General features: G+C 43.4%; 1 protein-coding gene across 1 annotated transcript in view; it reads right to left on the reverse strand.

Moving 5' to 3' along the window:
• Positions 1 to 6,067: 6,067 nt before the first annotated feature.
• PTPRB (protein tyrosine phosphatase receptor type B) overlaps positions 6,068 to 21,060 on the reverse strand; it is a 66,633-nt gene continuing 51,640 nt past the window's right edge. Inside the window, 8 exon segments of the mRNA XM_019611264.1 lie at positions 6,068 to 10,633; positions 12,617 to 12,737; positions 14,879 to 15,014; positions 15,710 to 15,873; positions 16,099 to 16,221; positions 18,575 to 18,709; positions 19,496 to 19,572; positions 20,861 to 21,016. Coding sequence (XP_019466809.1) covers positions 10,611 to 10,633; positions 12,617 to 12,737; positions 14,879 to 15,014; positions 15,710 to 15,873; positions 16,099 to 16,221; positions 18,575 to 18,709; positions 19,496 to 19,572; positions 20,861 to 21,016 — 935 coding nt within the window. The 3' untranslated portion in view covers positions 6,068 to 10,610.

A 21,060-nucleotide genomic window follows, 5' to 3' on the forward strand; every position in this document is an offset into this window, starting at 1 on the left:
GGCCAAGTTGGATGGGGCCCTGGGCAGCCTGGTCTAGTATTAAATGTGTAGTTTGTTGGCCCTGTCTATGGTAGGGGGGTTGGAGATTCATGATCCTTGAGGTCCCTTCCAACCAAGCCATTCTGTGTGTGAATCTGTGTGTGATTCTATGGGTTGGGCACCGCTCCTTCCTGCCCTTCTGCTGCTGGGGTGCTATGCGTGCCGCAGCTTCGCTCTGCTGCTTCCTTCCCAAGCAGCAGCCTTTTTCCAGGCATGCACACACTCACACATATTGTGCAGTAGAGGTTTACTGAACTCATCATTATTCTGTATTCATGCACACTGAGCAGTGTCCCTTAGTAATTAGCTTTATAATGATCTACAACCATTTGTACCAACTCGCACCCCTCCTTGTTGCCTTGTTCTCTGTCACTCCTGCCTGACACTCCTTAATCTGTACTTTCAAGGTTGCTTTTATTGATAGCCAAGATGAAAATGCAAAACACAAAGCAAAATGCCAAGTTGATTAGTATCATATTTATTTTGCAAAGACAGATTGCAGATCACTTTATTTGATATACATTCTGTGCTCCACTACGTAACCTTGAAGACTGTGTTGCCAAGTCAAGCACTGCTATTAGGATTGCTCATTATGTAGCTCAGTGTTCTGACAATTTGGCCCTCTGATTTAAGTAGTACCTATTGCACCCTATGAAATGTGCAAAAAAGACCCATACAAGAAGTGCTGCAGCCTTTCTGGCAAGGAAGGGTTTCTTCCCCTTTCAGGAGAGTGCATTTCTGGCAAATGTGCTGTATTAAAACCTGCTCCGTCCTTGGGTGAGGAAGAAGGCTGGCAGCATGGTTATTATTAATAGCTTCTCTCAAGTAGAGATTTTAATTGGCCTGTAAAAGTCTCCACACATCCCAGGAGGTGAACAGTTCTTTTACAGGCAGCTGAACCTCTGTGTTCAGGGGTTAGGTGCTGTGTGTGCAGGGCTGTGCCATGAAACAGCAGCCAAGATGGACACAAATGCGGGGATCCCAGTTTCCCAGCCCCTACCCCAACAGGTGAAAACATCTGCAGAAATAGTCATGCTTTGCAGTGTGATGCAGTATTTCTTCTCCTCAGCTGCCCCGTTAGGTGCTCCAGCAGAGCTGTGCCCACAGGCACATGATGGCAGCTGCCTCCCTACCACCTCCAGCATTGCCCCACGCTGTTCAACTGAACAATGCCTTCACATTCTGAACTAATTTTCTTTCAGCTCCAGGCACTGTGATACTTGTATTTCTTCCTGCTCTTCCTTCCCTAAACATCTGTCATTATTTAACTGGATGGCTTAAACTCTTTATGCCCAGTTTATTAGTCTCTCTGAAAATGACCTCCAGCTTGGTGTGGAAATACGCTCAGTGGTGAAAGCACCTGCCTGGAGGGCTCCTCTTGTGATGGTTTTCATTACTACGATAGAGAAGACAAGAAGCTTTCCAGCAGCATTTTGGGGTCTGGGAGCTGATGACTGTGCCATTTTCCAAGAAGGAGGAGCAGCCCCATCTAGCACACTCCAACACTGTCTCTGCTTCATCTAATCTCTGGGCAAAGACACATTCAATGCAGAAGCAGCAGCAGATGCCATGGGCACTGCTCCTTCCCTGGCCATATCAGTGGAAGATCTGTCCATCTATCTCCTCCCTGTCAGAGGCTGGGAGGCAGTGGTGGGCTCCCATTGCATGGTGCTGCGCCAGCAGGGCTGGGGACAGCTGCTCCTCACCTCATCAAGTTGTGCTTATAAACGTGAAGGCAAGAAGGAGAGCAAGAGAATGGGCTTGGAGCAGAGGGCCTGTCTGGGATGTGCTGTCTCAGTAAGGAGGGAAATGCCACAGTGAGGAGATGCCTCACAACTGCTTAATGTCACATCTTCACAAATTAATTAACTACTGCTCTTTTTTTTTTGCATAATTCTCCCTTGCTTTGTGGGCTACTGCGAGGTTTGGCTAAACTAGTTGTTTCAAGATCCCGTCTTGCCTAAATCTCACATTTCATACCATGGATGCTGTCATTGACACTTACCAGGAACACTGGATATGTCAAAACAACTGGCGTGGCAAATGGTACTGGCCACAGTGCTCATGGAAAAGCTTGGTCTTGACCTTTGCTGTGAGTTTCTTGTTGGATGCTAAAGGGGTCCTCATTTCTTTGTAGCACAAGCAGACTTTGAACTTCAGCTGCTTCAAGGCCCATATACCACTCAAATCTGCCTGCAGATCTGCTGTGAAAGTTTAAAACGCACCACTGTTTCCTACAGCATCTTGCATGCCATCTGTTTTCCAAATCACTCTCCTCAGCTGCACAATTTAATTACTTGGAAAAGTACAAGAGAGGGGAGGGTATGGAGATGTATGTAAAGGAAAGCTGTTCGTGAAGGCCCTGCATCAGATTCTCCCATTAATTGTGGGGGTACTTGAAGGTGCAGTGGCATTTCAGGAGCAAGGGGGACCTGATCACACAAACAAAACCCTCTCATTCCCCATTTCCACAGAGGAAATTTGCAGAGAGCAGAGTTCCACCACACTGAAGTCTCATACACTGGGCATAACACAGCATGAGCCCAAAGCCAGCTGTCCAGATCCATTCTCTCCTCTCTCTCTTCTCTCTTCCTTGAGGATAGTTCCACCCATCAGCCATACTTGAACCTATGAGAAAGTCAGTGCTAGACCCCTCATTTTCCAAATCCATCACCCCTGTTCCTCACAGATGCAGTGGGTGAGCCAGGGCTGAGTAGGCAGGCACTACCCTGTGCACTGTGGGAACCAGGAAAGATCTGAGGAGCCAGAAGGGCAATGTGTGACAGCCCAAACAGGCCATGGGTCCTGGCTGATCAGCCACAGCACAGTTGACAGCAGCTCTTCTTTTTTGCTTTTCTTCCCCTCTATTTTTGCCACTGACATTCTGGGCAATTTAACACAAGATTTCAGCTGCCTGGGAACTCCTTGGGGAGGCTGTGGGAGCTGCATGTTCGCCAGGACGTTGACAGAAAATTTGTCACAATCCAACCGGATCTAATTGGCATGATGTGTAAGAAACAGGCTCCTCAGATATTTTTAGTGCTCCTCAACCTTTCTGGCACAGATCTGTAGGGCATTAATTAATTCCAATTGTCTGCCAGTTCAGTTTCTCCAAGCTGGACTCTTGCAAATAATTTGACTCCAGGTGTCTTTTAGATCCAGTGATAACAAGATGCTGGCATTTATTATGCTTGGTGTCTTGAGCACATCTTTACTGATCTGTTTGATACTTTGGACATTATCTGAGTCTTTATTACCTTTTTGAGTACCCATCTTTTCTCCTAGTGGTTTCATTACTGCAGTTTCACTCAGTGACAAGCAAGAGAAGTGCCCCCAATTAACACATGCACCTCTCTGTATCTCTTCGTTATTTGCATCACATTTTTCTCCCTAGCCATGCTGTGTGCAGCATTCAGACCTTCACTTTACTGTCTGCGTCTCATTATTTTTATTCTTTTTACAGTGTAGCTCAGTTCATACTACATCTATTCTGGTGGCTTTACTACCTGTCATCTGGTCTGTGACTTCCCAGGAAGCGTGGCCTTTCTTGTCCATAATGCCACGGGTCTCCCCTTTAATTTCAGGTTTCTTTATATTCTGTAGGACAGAAAACAGAATGGAAGGGCCCTCCTTCAGTGTGGGCTGCACTGGAGCCTCAAATCTTCTCTAGGCTAAAACCAGACCTTTGTCCCATGTGCCCAACAGGAGCACGAGAGTGGGATTATAGTGTCAACATCCCCAGCACTCTGCTTCTCTGACAATCAGTGAAGCTGTAAATCTCTTTCACACCAGCTGTGAATTCAGAGCTTCATTCTGAAATGCTGAGTGGCATCTGCAAAGCAGTGAGGGGCTGAAGGCTCTGAGACAGCCCCAGGCCACCTCCGTTCAGCAGGGCGATGTAGCTCAACTCCTCCTCCACCCCCAAGTGCAGACAAGATGCAGGGATTGTAGTCGGTTCATTTAAGCTCATGGATGCATACACAGGCACTGCAGACACCTGCTAAGATATGTTTAGTCAATTCAACCACTTTCTTTGTCTTTCATGACTCCTGACCACTTTCGGATATTTGGGATGGGCAATCCTAGGGAAGCCTGGGATGATCACCCCAGACAGACATCGCTGCTCTAGGGATGTCTGTGTGTGATCAGATGTGACACTCCTGCTGTTTGTTGTCTCCACAGCCAGTGAGATCCTACGGGAAGTTCTGAAGCCCTGAGGTGCTGATGGTGACTGCCCTTGTGGGTTGGAGAAGATGGAGGGGACAGGTTTAGGCCACGGCACAGGCAGTGCCCCTCATGTGTGTGAGCAGCTCCATGCTATCCGGATGCCTGGCTCCCACTGCCAAGGGATAAAGCTGACAGAAGTGCTACAACTCTACTAGCAGCAGAGACAAGGACTCAGTGAAAGCATGTTGCTCTCCACATGAAAGAGGGACCTCATCTAAGCCAAATTTGTGCTCTTGGTAACCCTGCAAAGATTTTTTTATGGAGGCATTCTATTACGGGAATTCATTGGCTTTTTGTTCTCTCCAGGTTTGCATCCGTGCAGGAAATCACAGTTGGTGGGTATTGCTCAGCAAAGCATGCCTAGTTCTGAGGCCTGGTGAAAAGCAGAGGAGACAGGCACATGGAAAAAGCAGCTGTGAGAGCTGGGCCATGCTTCAGTGCTGCTGGCAGACACATCCCTCCCAGAAGGCTCACCCAGCTCACTCTGTCAGAGTGAACCCCATTTTTTAAGAGAGAGCACTGCCTCTCCTTGAGCCATGGGTCATCCTCGTCCTGAGAGGTCTTGGGGCATGACTTCGAGGTTGTGGTCTTGGTGCTGTGGGAAGAGGAGCAAAACACAATAAAAGGAAGCTGCTGCAGGGCTCCGGTCAAACACCGAAGACAAGCAAGGACACAGCGTGGAACTTGGCAGGGATTTTGGCACAAGCATGGAGAAGGCCATGTACAGAAAGGCCTGTCCTCGCCAGCACAGCACTGATCAACTGGGTGCCCAGCTTTCGGCTGCTGCCTGGGGCTGTAGCCGTCACCCCTTGGCAGCACTCCCCCTGCCCTCAGCTGCTGTGTGTGTGCCCAAACACCCCCAGCTGGCTCCCGGCCTGCCCCACTCGCTCCTGACCCTGATGTGGCTAAAAAGCTGATTGTGGCAGGATTATTTCAACAGGATCCATCTACGATTTTCTAGGTAAACCAGAGGTGCTGGAGACCCTCTGTATTGCAGTTCCCTGCTGTACTTTGTAAAACGACCTGTATTTATTCTTTTCTGCAATGCTGGCCATGTTTCTCCTGTGTGGGGACACAGACTGTACATGATTGCTGCTCTCCTGCACCCACGCTGGCTTCAGGACCCAACATGCCTAAGACGTGAGCTTTATGTCACAAAGAGAACAGCTAACTCCCTCCTATCTTTCAGTGCACAGCTCACAGTACAAAATAAAGCCTAATACATCATTCCCCCTTTTACATAAACAGATTTAACTTGTCCTGAACACTTCTTATGACAAATAAGGACTGAGACACAGAGAGCAGGCAATAAGCATGCTGCTGCCCAGCACCCTGAACCCACAGGAATGCTAATGGGTTTCAAACACTGTGGCAAGAGAGAAAGAAATAAATGTATTTGTTACAAAGCGTGGTTCAGATCTTCAGGTGGTAGACAGTGATGTAGCTCCAGTGCAGCCTTAATTGGTACAACAGCTTTGTGAGATGATGTCTCTAAAATAACAGGCACTCAAGTTCCTGAGATGCACTATTGGTTCAAATGCAGATTGTATAATCCAGACGATATTGGTTTGGGGATAAGGGCAACGAACTGAGGAGGCAAAGAACTGTATCTTTGTGTGGGCACTCATCCAGTCACAGGGCAACAGCAGAACCCCTTTTTCCCAATAGGCCGAGGCTTCTGATGAATTTAATGTTTTCTGAAGACCACCTCACTTGAAATCAAACTCACTTATGACCTTTCTCTGAGCATCAGGACAAGAAGATCCATAATGCAGAGGCAGTCACACAGAAGACGAGGATGTGATTTTTTAAATGACTGTTTTATTCATGAACTACTTATAAAAATGTGTAAAATACACTCAAATATATTTGATTTGTTGACTGTAGCTAAAAATATAAAAATATACTTAACAAATGCATAAATTAAATTGACAAGAGTAGCACAATTCTGTGTTCACCCAGTGTTTGTTAGGAACACAAACAGAAGTAATTATATAGCATATGAGAATGGAATATGTGCTGAAGATATTTTTCAGTCACTTTACTCCAGGCACTGGCAAACAATTTATGGCTAACCATATTTCAAAACCATGTTCTTTTTTCTCTACGAGCCCTGCTAGAGGGCAATATATATTTAGCTACTTGATGTTACTCACAGTATTTCTTTAGCTTTCAAATAAAACAAAACCCAACAAAGTCATGCATTTCAATCTACCAGCATCATGTGCCCGAATTCCACAGCATTTGCTAAATGTAGGCAGCTCCTAGTCCCCAGTATTTCCTACCAGTCTTAAAAAACACCTCATTCTGAACCAGCTGTTGATCTGTGAGGTCACTGCTAATGGACCCCTTAGCATTGGCCATCCCAACAGGTGGAAAGTTTGCCAGCTTGGGAGAGTTAGTCAAGGGCACAGGGTGTAACAGGAGCTGCCCATGTGCTGCAGTGCACACTCACCTTTCATTCAAAGGCTCAACCTCTTGGGGCTATGGGTCCCAGAGCTCACAGAGCCCAAACACCTGTAACAGGGCCACGAGGGGAGTGATTGCTGTTTTAGGCTGTATCTCTGAATGTCAGATGCATTTCTCCGCTCTGTGCCCTGGGAAGAGATGCTGATGCAGTGATTAGATGGTTGCTGTTCTCATTCCTTTAGTCCACATATTAACTCCCAGGCTGAGGAGCACGGCTGTGTGTTGATGTGCTCCTATCTGTTCAGTATTTAACTTTCTGCTTTCTAAGTCAAAGCACGGATAGCCATATACAATACACAATATAAATGTAAAGCTCACACATTCTTTTTTCCGTTCTACAACTGAAATGAAATTCATAGCATATCACGGCATAAAATAATATTTCTGGCAATTTCAGGCACGTATATAAGCTGTATAAATAACTATAGCAGCAGAGGAAAACGTATAAAGTTGCACTTTTATGACATCTTCACAGTATGCCTTTCTCTCACTCACTTTTGTGTTCCATTAGTAACAAAAAATATCATTTATCAACTCCAGCTATGCAAAATCTACTTTTCTATAATCGGTAGTGGATCTTGTAATTTTATTGCACAGATTAAAAACACTTATTATATTTTTTTTCATTATTAAATAACTTTCAATACAAAAAATTTGAATCAAACTGAAAGCCCAACCCTACAAGTGCTTCAGAAGTTGCATGTTATTTTTCAGACTAACATTCCAGTTGACTTTCCTCAAAGAAGTACTCAGGTAGTTTTGTGGACAATGAGGAGATTCACAGGGCTGGGCTCCGAGTGTGCAAATCTTAGCTTATGGATCAGCAATAACACTAGCCTTGCTTTATAACATTATTATCGGGAAACATCAATAAAGGAGTTTTGAACATCATTCAGATGTTCAAAAAAGACACCAGAGGATGTCTTTTTCCTTAAGAGCTGTCTTTGTGCAGTACAAAGGCTCCTTCAAGTCCGCTCTTGTTACATTAACAATTTCCCTTTGGTTCTGCTATTTAGCTTACAGGCACAGTAAATATCATTAATTACACGGGTAAGTAGGTGTCTCATATTCAAAAATGCTACATATATACTTTTAACTTATTCTCAGTTGTTTAACACTGGTTTCATATGACCAGAATTGGCCAGAAAGCAGAACCAGAGCCGTAAGGTGTATGTACATCTCTTGCATGAGATGTAAAGCTGCTCAAGAGCATTGTGCCAGAGTATGTAAGGTCATCTGCCCTCTTACTAAGTGATAAGGAGGAAGAGGTTTGTGGACCGTGTCAATTATTTGCTGAGAGAAAAGACAAAAAGAACAGTTTGCTGTGACATCACCATTTTGGGTGCAGAATTGCAAACTGTAGGTGCTGCTAACTGAGCAGAGAAACATTGAAATAAAGAACAGAACAATGCATGCCCTTCTGAAAACAATTAACAATATACAAAGGCAGTAGTATGCAATCAGACTTCTGCCATCCAATCATGTATTATTGAGCCAGTTCCATTTCCCTCAGCATAAAAAAATGACACAGTAATATACAGTGTGAGGTAATTTATAGAGTGTATTTGGTATGTCCTCCCAGTGTAATTGCACTGCTGGTGAGTAACACGATTGCCTTTCCTCAGCTACTGCTGCAAAAAGAGAGTACTAATGCAGTGCACGTCACAGAAAAGCAATTTTCATGATGCCCTAAGTTCAGCTGTTATTAGTAGAGCCAACAATCAGTCTAAAGCTGCCATGTTTTTGACCTTGCTTGCTAACATAAAGTCTACACAGCAAAAGAAACAGAGAAGAAGTAGGCCTGCAGTAAATCTGCCCTATTCTTTGTGCTTTTGCCTACATTCTCTCTGTGAAGGGGGCTTCCACTGTGATGTTTCCTTCTTCAGATCCCACTGTGGGTGATGAACCCTGAGGTTTGTGTGAGAGCCAAGAGGGATGCACAAGAGGAATGAGCAATGTTTTCAGACAGAACTACCTAAGAGGTTGAATGAGCCTACACGTTCTGAGCTTCTGCAGCACCGGAGGGTATTTGGTCAAGAAAGGATGAGACTCCAGCTGCAGTAAGAAGGAAGAGGCACTATCAGGGTGGGTCCTTCTCTGCAGGAAAACCTGAGTGACACGGAAGCGCACAACCTTGCTGGTTCTGTTTTGGAATGATTTAAGAAATCTCTGTCAGAGAAACCTTGCAGATTCCTTCACCCACTGTCACACAGGTGTTCCTACTGCAGGGAGAGCGTGGCTCCAATAAGTCATGGCAAAGTCACAGCAGTCTTGTCAAAGAGCCACTGCAGTTTCTAACTGAGGCACTTAAATGTATTGGTGGCTCTCTAGAGGCCCTCAGAAATACTGATTTCTCTCCAAAGTAGAAGTGGAATCTAGGCACTTGTCTCCAGCAGCAGGCTATGTTTTTTTTCTAGGTAATGAATGGGTAGATAGATGAAAGGAGAACTAACAAGCACTTCCTTCTTGTGAAGAAACACCGTGTGTTGCCTCTTCTCTATTTATCTGAAGAGCGTTTTATAAAGACCAAGAACAGCTGAGCAGTGTTCAGATCAGTTCCTTGAAGAAGAAGCCTCTTTTGCAGAGGAAAGAGGATGTTCCTAAACTGCCTGGCTGGGCAGGACACCTGGTGGGTGCTCCTGGATTACACTCCTAGCTAATCACAGGATGCTCTGAGTGCATCTGATGATTAGCACAGCGAGTTAATTATCCTGTGAGACTGCATTCCCTGGGTTACAAATGAGCCTTTTTCTATTCCATCTGCCCTTGTAGTAGTGATATCAGGTAACATCAAAGCAGAGGAGTCCTGTGTGGACATGCTTTCCCTCTGTGAAAGCAAACAGCCCTTGAAGGAGACCTGCACTCAGCCTCAGGCAGCTATGCTGCAAGCAGCTTTAGGCTGAAGCCAATTGTGTAAACTGTGGTATATATATCTTTGTAGGTCTTTATCTCAGTAAGTTTGCAATCTCTCTCATTTTTAAGCAGTCACACTGTTTTAATGAATTTGAGAGCCTTCACATCCTTACATATCTCTTAAGATAAGCGTATAAAGAATTTTCTTGAACAGCTTTCTTACTGTACACAAGTAAAAACGCACAGACACGTGCTGTGCTCTGATTCTGCTCTCTCAAACCAGGGTGAAGAAACCAGAAAGTGACCTGTTCCCCATAAAGTATGTGTGTGGGGCAAGTCAGTGAAACTTCATGGCAGCATGTGTTGTTTGATATTTTTTTACTATGTCACATTAGACTGAAACAGTTGCTTCTAGTGAGGTGGACCCTATGATACGTGGCTGTTATCAAGTTCTGTAAAAGATATGTCATAGTGGTATGAGCAGTATGGATTTCATCCACTTCACAAGCAGTGAGATTGAAGTGTAGAGTAGCATTGTAATTCTTATACAGGACTACTGTCTCTTTCTTAATAGTAGCTTATTTCACCTTACAAATACTGAACTAATTAAAAGAAATTAATGAGGCTCTTCTTGTAGGATTTTTCTGTGTTTTAAATGTCAATACATAACCTGCCCCAAATGCAGCAGCCCTGTTAACAAATGCAATTTAAAATAGTTTATGTAGAACAGTTTACAAAAACTGTGATAAGAAAAAATAGTATTATCTGAAGCTTAATATTAATATAAACATTATAGAAAAAATACATATTTACATAATGCCAAAATACAATTATATACATTAATATCTATTACACTTAAATTATTTAATATCTTTAAAAAAAAAACACCAGACCAATAAATAATACACAGTCTCAATAGAAAGGTCTGGTACCTTTCTAGTGCACAAAATACAAATATAAAAACAAACAAATAAACCCCTACTTAACACATGTAGTCAAAAAAGCAGGTGTCTGTAACATTCTTAGTGCCTTGAATAAACAGCATCTGAAAGCAAGAAATACTGGGATTAGAAAAAACAAAGAACACAGGTAGCTTCACATTCATCTCTGCCTGTTCACTACAGTGCTCTGAAAGGTGGCTGTGGAGCAGGCTGGTGGTTGACGTAATCACTCAAAAGCTGATCTCACCTTTACTTCTGCTAGCACTTCTCAGCTTGTTGAAAACTCCAGTTACTTCAGTCTTTAGCTTCTGCCAAGCCTGGTCTGCCTGTTGATAACTGATTTCTATTAATGATCTTGACAAGGGGATTGAGTGCCCTCAGTAAGATTGTGGATGACACCAAGTTGAGAGGGAGTGTTGATCTGCCTGAGGGGAGAAGGGCACTACACAGGGACCTGGACAGACTGGATTGATGGGCCAAGGCAAACTGTATGAGTTTCAATAGGGCCAAGTGTCGGGTCCTGCATTTTGGTCACAACAACTGCAGGCAACCCTACAGGCATGGGGAGGAGTGGCTGTAAAGCTGCCTGATGAAAAGGGACCTTGGTGTACTGATGGACAGTCAGCTGAATATGAGCCAGCAGTGTGCCCAAGTGGCCAAGAAGGCCAATGGCATCCTGGTTTGTATCAAGAATGGTGTGGTGAGCAGGACTAGGGAAGTCATCCTGCCCCTGTACTTGGCACTAGTGAGGCCTCACCTTGAGTACTGTGTTCAGTTTTGGGCACCTCAGTCTAGTACCGCTGCCCCAGTAGGCCAAGGCAGGGGTAGGAGACACTGATGCGATGACTCCAGGAAGATGACTTCCTGATAGTAGCTCTGCTCTGTCCCCAGCCTCTCCTTAGCAATAACAGCCACTTGAACTCTTTGGCACACCTCAGTTTAGGCCAGCAGGACCGTAATGTCCTGAAAGATCCACCTTTACCAGGAATATCCAACAACCTGATGTTTAGGACACTCTTCTGGAACACAACAGACTCCTGTTCACTATTGGCTATAATGGGAATCATGGTTGTATCTGTATGACTGGAAGATTTCAGGAACATTTATCAACATGGGAATAGGGTATGTGATCTGCTGTCTCCAGGGTCTGTAGTAATAATCCTTTCCCTAAGGCCACGAAAGAAATCTAATCTTGCAGTGTGACTCAGAGCAGTTGTGCACTCCAACTGGTTGTTGAGAACCATGATGCCTCAAGATGTAGCTAAGATGTGACCACAGCTGCTTCCTCTGTTTTCCACTGGGAAGTAAGACTGAGTTTCTCGACACTATTTTCTCAAACTTAACAAGGAGCCTAGGCATCCAAATGGCTTGAGGATTTTCAGGCAGTGAGGTATATGTGGGTTCTACAACATTCAAATGCCTTTGTGGGTGTAGCTCTAAATTCTTATTTCCAAGGAATTGGATACAGGCTAGGAAAAAGGAGCTGACAGAAAGGATGGAGATTTGTGGGAGTAGAAGAAAGCACAGCCTTGGATACCAACACAACCCATTAAGACAAGTAGAAGCTTCTTCAGAACACCTACATAGTCAACAGAAAATGGGGAAGATACAGAACAGAAGCTGAACACCAAGGAAGACAGAGGAGACCAGGAATTCCAAGCAGTTTCAGTATGCTGAGAAACAAGGTAAAAAAGGAAGCCAGCATCAGGACAGGGAAAGGATTCAGTTCATCCAACAGCATAGGAATCATAAAGTGTGAAACTCTCTCCATCTCTCCCCTACACATGAGGGCAAGTAAGAGCAGCAGAAGTTATAAATACTTCACAGAATCATTTAAGTTGGAAAAGGCCTTCCAATGTCCAATCATCACTACTAATGAAGGAGTTAGAGTTGCAGAAACATGGTTGTTAAGCCCCTTATGAGGCTGATGGAATTTTGAGAGTAACAAGAAAACACAAGTGAAGAAACGAATGTCCAAGAAGAGAAAAAATACTAGTAGTGAGGGATTGAGAAATTTGTCCCCTCAATTACACTGTCAGTGATTATTATATTTGAAATATCCTATAATTTGATAATTTTCCACTTACCTCTGTGATACTCAGGATTCACATTTTCATATATTGGAAACAAAGGATTTTCTTGTTCACTGCGAAGTTTTCTGGCTCTTAACACATCTCTCACACATTGATGTAGATACACATATTGACACTGCAAAATATACACATATATTTTTAAGTCACCATGGGAAAAGTAATTACAGGCTGACTCCCTCAGGCAGAATCAAGAGCAGTGTAATAAATGAAAATATACTTCTAGAATTCACCTCTTTTTTATTGTGGTAATACAGTAGACTTTTATGATAATACAGTAGACTTCTGTGATAATCTGTTTTTAAAAACAGTATCATTAAAATATAATTAAACATAAACACGTTTTGATTGATTATATAATGACTGAAAGCTTTATCAGCTACAAGGCATAGTTTGACATAATGCTGTGTTGGATAGCTGCGACTTTGAAGGCTTTGTAAAATTTCTGTGCAACTAGTAATATGTAAAGGGAAGCATGTGGAAGAAACAAACAGCTTCCTGGATTTTTTTTTTTTTTAAAAGAAGTATTTTCTACAGATGTTATTAAAATATAAAATATTTCACAGAACTTTGATGAATGCCTTTCTTTTTTTTTGTATCCCATATAAGTTATAAAGCTGCTTCTGAATACAAATGAACAACGATCATCTTTCTGCAGAATGCCTTTCACTAGAAGGGAGCTAAGATGACGTTCACAACCAATGCAGAGATGGTCACCATGATGTTACTGACTATCAAACTACCATTATGAAACAGATTGTTAAATCCCCTTGTGTTGTTACTATTTCTCATTTATAAAATGAGTAATTATTGGTTTGTGATTAGTGTAGAATGGTACCCAAAAATTAGGCAAAGCATCTTTATATATCACAGAATCATCGAATGGTTTGGGTTGGAAGGGACCTTTAAGATCATCTAGCTCTAACCCCCAGCTACAGGCAGGGACACCTCCCTTTAGAACAGGTTGCTCACAGCCACATCCAGCCTGGCCTTGAATGCTTCCAAGGAGGGGCATCCACAGCCTCACTGGGCAACCTGTCCTGGTGTCTCACCATCCTCACAGTAAAGAATTTCTTCCCAATATCTAGCCTAAATCTAGTCTCTTTCAGTTTTTTCATTTCCTCTCGTCCTGTTGCTACCTGCCCTTCTTACTCTACCTCAAAGACATGATTTCTCAGTAAGCATGCATTTCCTCTCCGCACATCTTCAATCTATTTTCCACAAGAAATTTAGCTATCTTTCTGTGCATTTTTCTCAGTGCTTTGGCTCTTGGAAAGTGAGCATGCCTCCAATCTGCCTTGCTGACTATGGCTGGTGGCAACATAGAGGAAATGGATTCACCTCTGAGGATGCCAAGTTCAGACTGAGAAGCTATCTCCCTCCAAAGAGAAAGTGTTCTGTCATTAAGACAGTTCCAGGAAATCTCTCCTTTACATTCCCAGCGGTGCCTATATGCTTTTGTGACTTTTGTATCTATCAAGAAGCTCAGCCGCTGATATTCTTGTTTCCAAATTGCAAGAAAGAGCTCTGTTAGTACTAAGCTACAGGCAGACCCATCAAACACATTCCGATTGCTCTATTAACAGTTCAGTCAAAATCTAAAGACTGCCTTCACAACTCTCCTTCATTAAATCAACTTCTAAGTGGTTAGCTGCTATTAATGTAAAGTGATATTCTTGCATTTTTAAAAGCACAGAAAGAAATCCCAAACACTTTTTCTGCACTTGTAGAATATATTTACTTCCTTTTTGCACAGTATGTTACAAGTCTGATAAATTTTTCCAATACCACTAATGAAAATGGACAGAGCAGCTCAATAAAAAACACACTTTAAAGCCACAAGGTCACAGTGCCTAGAGTTTTAAAATTATATACACCTGATTTTTCCATTCTCCATTCCTTTTCCCCATTACGTCTACCTATCTTACGTTCATCTTCTCACGCCATACCCAAAGGAATTCTCTCTATTCAGAGCTCATTTACTGGACACTGTAATAACAGAATGACTTGCTGTTAGGTGTCTGCTGCATCACGCTGATGGGGTGATACTGCTACAGTGCCAAGGGACTATAGGAAGCGTTGCTACCACTTGCTGGGGCTTGCACCTGCTGTATGAGTCAATGGAAATAAACCTGAACTAGAGATTCTAAATGTATCTAACAAGTATTTCATAATAGAATAACTATGAGGTGCTTTAAGATGAGAGATTATTAAATAATGCAGCTGGTGTTGGTGTACTGTAGGCTATCCAAAACTTACTTCTGTTTGAACCATGTGAACCCGGTGAAGTCTTAGATCGTGCACTGCTGCATAAATGTCAACAGTGTCCTTTGAATCCAGTTGCTGCAGAATTCGGTCCAGTGCAATGAACGTGCCGGTCCTGCCAACACCAGCACTGAAAAAGAAGGCAACCCAAAAGGTTTAAATGGAGATGGATTGACACATGCAATGCTTTTGTACAGTTAGATTTCCAGAATGAGAACTTCCTGGTGCCCTTCTCTGGGACTTTAAAGATCATCTAGTTCTACCTTCCCTGCTTTGGGCAGCAACACCTTCCACTAGACTGGGCTGCCCAAGCTCCAATTCAACCTGGCCTTGAATGCTTCCAGGGATGGACAATTCACAACTTCTCTGGACAACCTGTTTTAGTGCATCACAATTCTCATAGTGAAGAAATAAGAGGATGAGAGGAAGAGAGGAAAGGAAGGATCTGTCAGTTGGTCTCAACATCCGTATGTAGCCAGACTCATCCTTGGGTGTACTTCCTGTTCAGAACATGTTCTTGTGATCCAGACGTTGGGTAACAACCAGCAGCACACAGACAACTTAAGAATGCATAAAGCATAAGAGCAATTGCAGCTGCTGATACTTCAAAGTGCACTCCAATGGATCCCAAAAGACATCGTAGTTTCTGGGGCTTCTCCAGGGTAAGATTGTGAATGATTTTACGTGCCTTGGGAATGCTGCTCAGAGGTACATGGGAATCTACGCCCATTGATGGTCTCTCAGGCTGTGTGACTGAATACTTGGGATCTTCCCAACGGTATGCAGAAAAGCTCTGTGCTGCTGACTTTTTGCTGCTGCACATACCTGCAGTGCACAACAGTTGGTCCCGTGTCTGGGGTCCTGTTGATATAATCCCTTACAGTTCTGACAAACTGGATCAGAGACTGGGTGGTCTCTGGCACTCCGTGATCTGGCCACACAGTGTAATGGAAGTGACGAATGAGCTTTGTTGAGTCAAGCTGCTCCTCCTGTTGAGGTACAAAGGTGTGGGTCATCAGAACAGCCAAGAGATGAGGACACACAAACACACACAGCCTCCATGCAATTTCAGAATGCTACAGCTACTACCAGAGATGAACTGGACATTATGCAGCTGTGCTACAGCAGAAGAAACCTTCCTAATTAAGCCTTGTAGGTTTTTTTTAAGTCAAATAATAATATAAAAAGAAAAAAAAAGATGAATGGAAACATACACTGCAGATTTTAAACTCTCGTATTGTCCATTCTGGGAGCACCGATTCAGACAGCATCTCAACTATCAGGTCTCCATAGTACAAGGAATCTTGGTCAAGGGGCCAGTAGTGATCACACTTTACCTGCAGGGACACGGAAAAAGATTGATTCATTGTCAATGACAGCTGGAAACAAAGCTTTAATACAGCACTGACAGGAGCAGATTTCAGACCTCCTGTGCCTAAAGGATGAAGGAAGAACTACAGAGTCAAAGAATCATCCACATTGGAAAAGACCTTGAAAATCATCAAGTCCAACCATCAACCTGACCTACCAAGTCCAACCAAGTCCCTTAATGCCATGTCCACATGTCTCTTAATTACCTCCAGGGATGGGGACTCCATCACTTCCCTGGCAGTCCACTGCAGTACTTGACCACTCTCTCTAAGAAGAAACTTTTAATAACACTCAATCTAAACCTTCTCTGACACAATTTGAGACTATTTTTCATATCCAATCGCGTGTCACCTAGAAAGGAGACTGGCAGCATCCTCGCTTCAGCCACCCTTCAGATGGCTGTAGGCAGCAGTGAGGTTTCCCTTCAGCCTCCAGACTCCAATTCCCTCTGCTAAAGAACTCCAATTCCCTCAGCAGCTCCTCATTAGACTTGTTTTTTAGCCCCTTCACCAGCTTCACTGTTCTTCTCTGCACATGCTCAAGCAATTCAATGTTGTTCTTGTACTGAGGAGCCCAAACCCGAACACAGTACTTGAAATGAGGTCTCACCTGTGTTGTGTATAAGGAAACAATCACTTCTCAGTCCTGCTGGCCACACAATTTCTGATGCAGGCCAGGATGTTATTGGCCACCTTGCCCATTTGGGCACACAGTGGCTCATGTTCAGCAGGCTGTTGAGCAGCATCCCCAGCACTCTTTCTGGGCAACTTTCTAGCTGTTCTCTCCCAAGCCTATACTGCAGCACAGAGTTGTTATGTCACAAGCTCAAGACCCAGCACTTAGCTATTATGGCTGTTAAATGCCATACAATTGGATTTGGTCCTTTGACCCAACCTATCTAGATCCTTCTGCAAAGCCTTCCTACCCCCAAGCAGATCAACAGTGCTGCATAACCTGGACTTGTCCATAAACTTACTAAGGATGCACTTGATTCCCTCAATCCAGATCACTGATAAAAAAATGTTAAACAAAACTGGCCCCAGTTCTGAGCCCTGGGAATGACTCTATTAATCAGGTCTCTAAATAGGTCAAAGTCTGCGCTCTGGAAACCCAAAGCAGAAGTTCTGCTAACTGCATTCCTTACTTCACAAAAGATCAAAAACTCTATCACTTCACAGTCACTGTGTCCAAGGCATCCTCCAACAACCACATCATCCACAAGCCCTTCCCTGTATGCAAACAGCAGGTCCAGCGGGGTACTTTCCCCAGCTACCTCCCTCACTACCTGTGTCAGGAGGTTATCCTCCACACACTCTAGGAATCTCATAGACTGCTTCATCTTTGCTGTATTGTATACATCTGGGAAATGGAAGCTCTCCATGAGTATAAGAAAGGCAATACTAACAGCAATTGAATTAAGAGACCAATGCTCCCTCCTGCCTTGTCAGCTCAACAGACAGGCACTGGGATGGGAAAGAACATGGATGAGGCTAAAAGAGGGAGTTCTCATCACCGATGTTTGTGACGGGGGAACTGGAAGTGCTTCACTGATGTCTTTTTCTGGATGCCACAACCTTTCCTGTGACACCTCTTCCCAGACCTCTGCATAGATGAGAACCAGGCTTCCAGCCCATGCTTCCCTGCCTCCTTCTGAGATATGACAGTGGGGTCCCACTGTGAGCCAGTAAAAGATGGCTTGCTGCCTGGCTTGCATCTGTTTTCTCCATCACAAGGAAAAACAACAAGCAAAAAGAAAATATTGCTATATATCCACTGGAGGAGCACCACTTCAAGCTGATTTAACCTTTTAACAGATCTAGTCTGTGTCTTACAGAGAAGGTGCAGGACATGATCACACTTACAGAGGTGGATTACTGAGATAGCTAAATGTTGTCTACCTATGCTTGCACTCAGTCAAGCTGTTAAGTGTGTGACCGGCCTCTTTGCTTACGACATCATGGCTTATCAAAGAGATGCCACATTTTTTTTGCAGGTGGTTGTCCTTCTGCATACTTAAGGGAATTATATTAGTACTAGTGAACAAAGTGCTGGATTAGAGACCAGAAGCACTGATGCTACATGATCTTGGGATGGTTATTGCATCCTAACTTCACAGACTTAAATTCGCCTCCTGTCTTTAGATTACAGCTCTCATTTCTTACTGTGTGTAGCTTGAGTGGAGCTTTTGGCATCAGCATGATGCAAATAATAAGCATAAACATTGAATAAATATTAAAACATTAATAATGACATTATAAAATAAAATTAAAAAAAAAACAATAATTAAGTCGTTATTGATAAAGAAAAGTCATTGCTCACCCGGCCCTTCTCAACACACTGGGTTACCATGACGATATTGTGCACATTTTGTTCCCATGCCATCTTCCAGAACTCATCTTTAGTGCCAGGCAAAGGGCCCTGAGTTGCTATGTATTCCCTGCGGAAATTATTGCCCTGCAAGAAAAGAAAACTTCATTAGTTTCCATAAAGGCAGAAAAAAAGATCTTCTAGCAACTGAACAAGCCACAGAGTTACAGAGTCCCTTGCTGGGACAACAGCTTTGAGAGCTGAGTTACTGCCTTAGATCTCAAAGCAGAAGGCTGGTGGGAGCAGAGAGAAGGAAGCGACTGCAGAAGTGTATATAAATACTATTCCTTTTGTGACAGTCAAAGCTTTGCATTGCTATATTGTGTCCAGCACAGCATTTGGAACTAGTAGGAGTTTTTGTTTCAGTTCTGATGCTTTTAATAAATTAGCTGACTTCTAGCTTGAATTTTATATTATTAAAACCACTGCTATTATCAATCAACACTCTAGTAAATGACATTATTGTAATCTTGGCCAGTTTCACCATCCGACGAGGTGCCAGCACTGTCAGGATGAGCTGCAGCTTCACACTGAGGACGCCACCTGCAGTGATAGCTACAGTTGTTGTGGACAGTGTATAAAATCAGTGACCTTTGAAAATGTGTCCTTGGCCAATTAGACCTGCTATCTTACATAACTATAGGAATATAAGAAAGTGTCCTTGAGTGCTGGCTGAATCACTCAAAGCTAACTTAATGGCAGTCAGACAGAGCCTTTTAGCACACCTACAAAATAAGTTCTCAGACTTCCAGCTAAGATGAATAAATGAAGGGGGAAGGGAGGCCTTAAGCCTCCAGCTGCATATTCAGTTTTAGATGAAGGGCAAATAACCACTAGGGAAGGACTGTAAAATAACATCTCTGAGTCACTTACTGGTATATAGCTTGCATTAATGTAGTCTGAGCAAGGGTCATCATCCACATTGGAAAGCTTCACTCTTGATGTATCATCTAGGAAGAAAGTGATTACAAGATGCTTACGGCTGGCTCTTGATTTTCAGTCCCTCTCCCATTTAAAGAAGTGCATTTGTGAAAGGATTGGTGAGATTACTACTGAGATTTTATATGGATGGCTAATTTAGAGGAATAACTGTTTATATTTGTACTGCCTCTTTCATCTAGGAGGGCTCTGGGTTATTCCAGAGAGTATGAGGAGGACAAGTGAGAAGCAAACAACAAATATTCAAAAATTCTTCTGCTAACTAGCACAGGATTTGTTACGGCAATGAAAAAGCCACAAAAGCATCCTTCTTTTACCTGACTGCAGTGTGCTGCTTTGGAGAAAAGTGCCCAGGGAGAAAAGTGCCCAAGGGCACCACCTTTGAAAGAGCAGTTGTGCTAGAGCACCCTGCACAGCTTCCAGAATAACCCCATGTTAGCAGGCCAAGTCTCTCCCCTGGAAGCAGTGGCATCTCATCTGCTAGAGAACCCACTAGCTGCCAATTTGTGAGATGATGCCATGCTGTATCTCAGCCAGGTGCTGCTTCTTGTACAATGCAGGCCATGTGAAGAAGTAAGAATATGTGTGAATGCCATGTGATAAGGAAGCTACAGTCAGTAAGAATACGGCATGGCTTTGAGCAGAGGGTCTAGATCAGAGGCACAGCCCCCAGCCCAGTATGGCAGTCGGAACACATGAGATGCTGTGAGGCTGTGCACTAAGGGCACAACATGCCCAGCAGCTGAGCACTATGTTCCTCCTCTGTGCACAGAATCTGTTACCTCCAAAACTGCTGGACAGGAGATTAAAGGGGGCAATTTTTAGTAACAGGACCTGCCCCAAAAGAACACAGCTAACCTCATGTATGCGTCCCACAATCCAGAACCACACTAACTCTAGACTGTGTAGCAGGTTTGCTGACCTCTGAAGAAGAAACAGAGTCAACATGGCTGTTAGCATTGAAGGGATGACACCCTCTATGTATACGACTACAGTGTTATTTCTTCTATCCTTGTCATTAGCAGTGACTGAATGCTTGTAAAAGCTTGAACTTTTTCTCCCTAGACTGAGGAGTAGTTACTACATCTCTAGTGCAAAACAGAATTACTGGTGTGTGAAGCCATTTGGGGCCAAATGTCATATACCTCCAAGCACCCAGACCTAAGCTGGCAGAGGTATTTCAACTCTGACAGAAATGAGAGAAAGGATTGGCTATGCTCTCTTTTTTACTGGGCTCACTGGAAAAAGTGAGAAGTAGTTGGTGTGATGTAATATTACACAACCAAAACTAAAACTCACAAGGCAATATATTATTGTATCGATTTTTTCCTCTGTTCTCTGGCAGAAGTGCTATGTCACACGTCTGGTTTCGACCCACATCTTTTAAGTCCTGCAAAAAATTAGAAATAAAATGTCAGTTGAAAATAATTAAAGGATGTGATAACACAATGGGACAAAGTACTTAGCAATTCATTGGAGGCCATGGATAGGGAAAGACT

Source organism: Meleagris gallopavo, chromosome 1 (genome assembly GCF_000146605.3).
Source record: "Meleagris gallopavo isolate NT-WF06-2002-E0010 breed Aviagen turkey brand Nicholas breeding stock chromosome 1, Turkey_5.1, whole genome shotgun sequence".
NCBI classification, from domain to species: domain Eukaryota; kingdom Metazoa; phylum Chordata; class Aves; order Galliformes; family Phasianidae; genus Meleagris; species Meleagris gallopavo.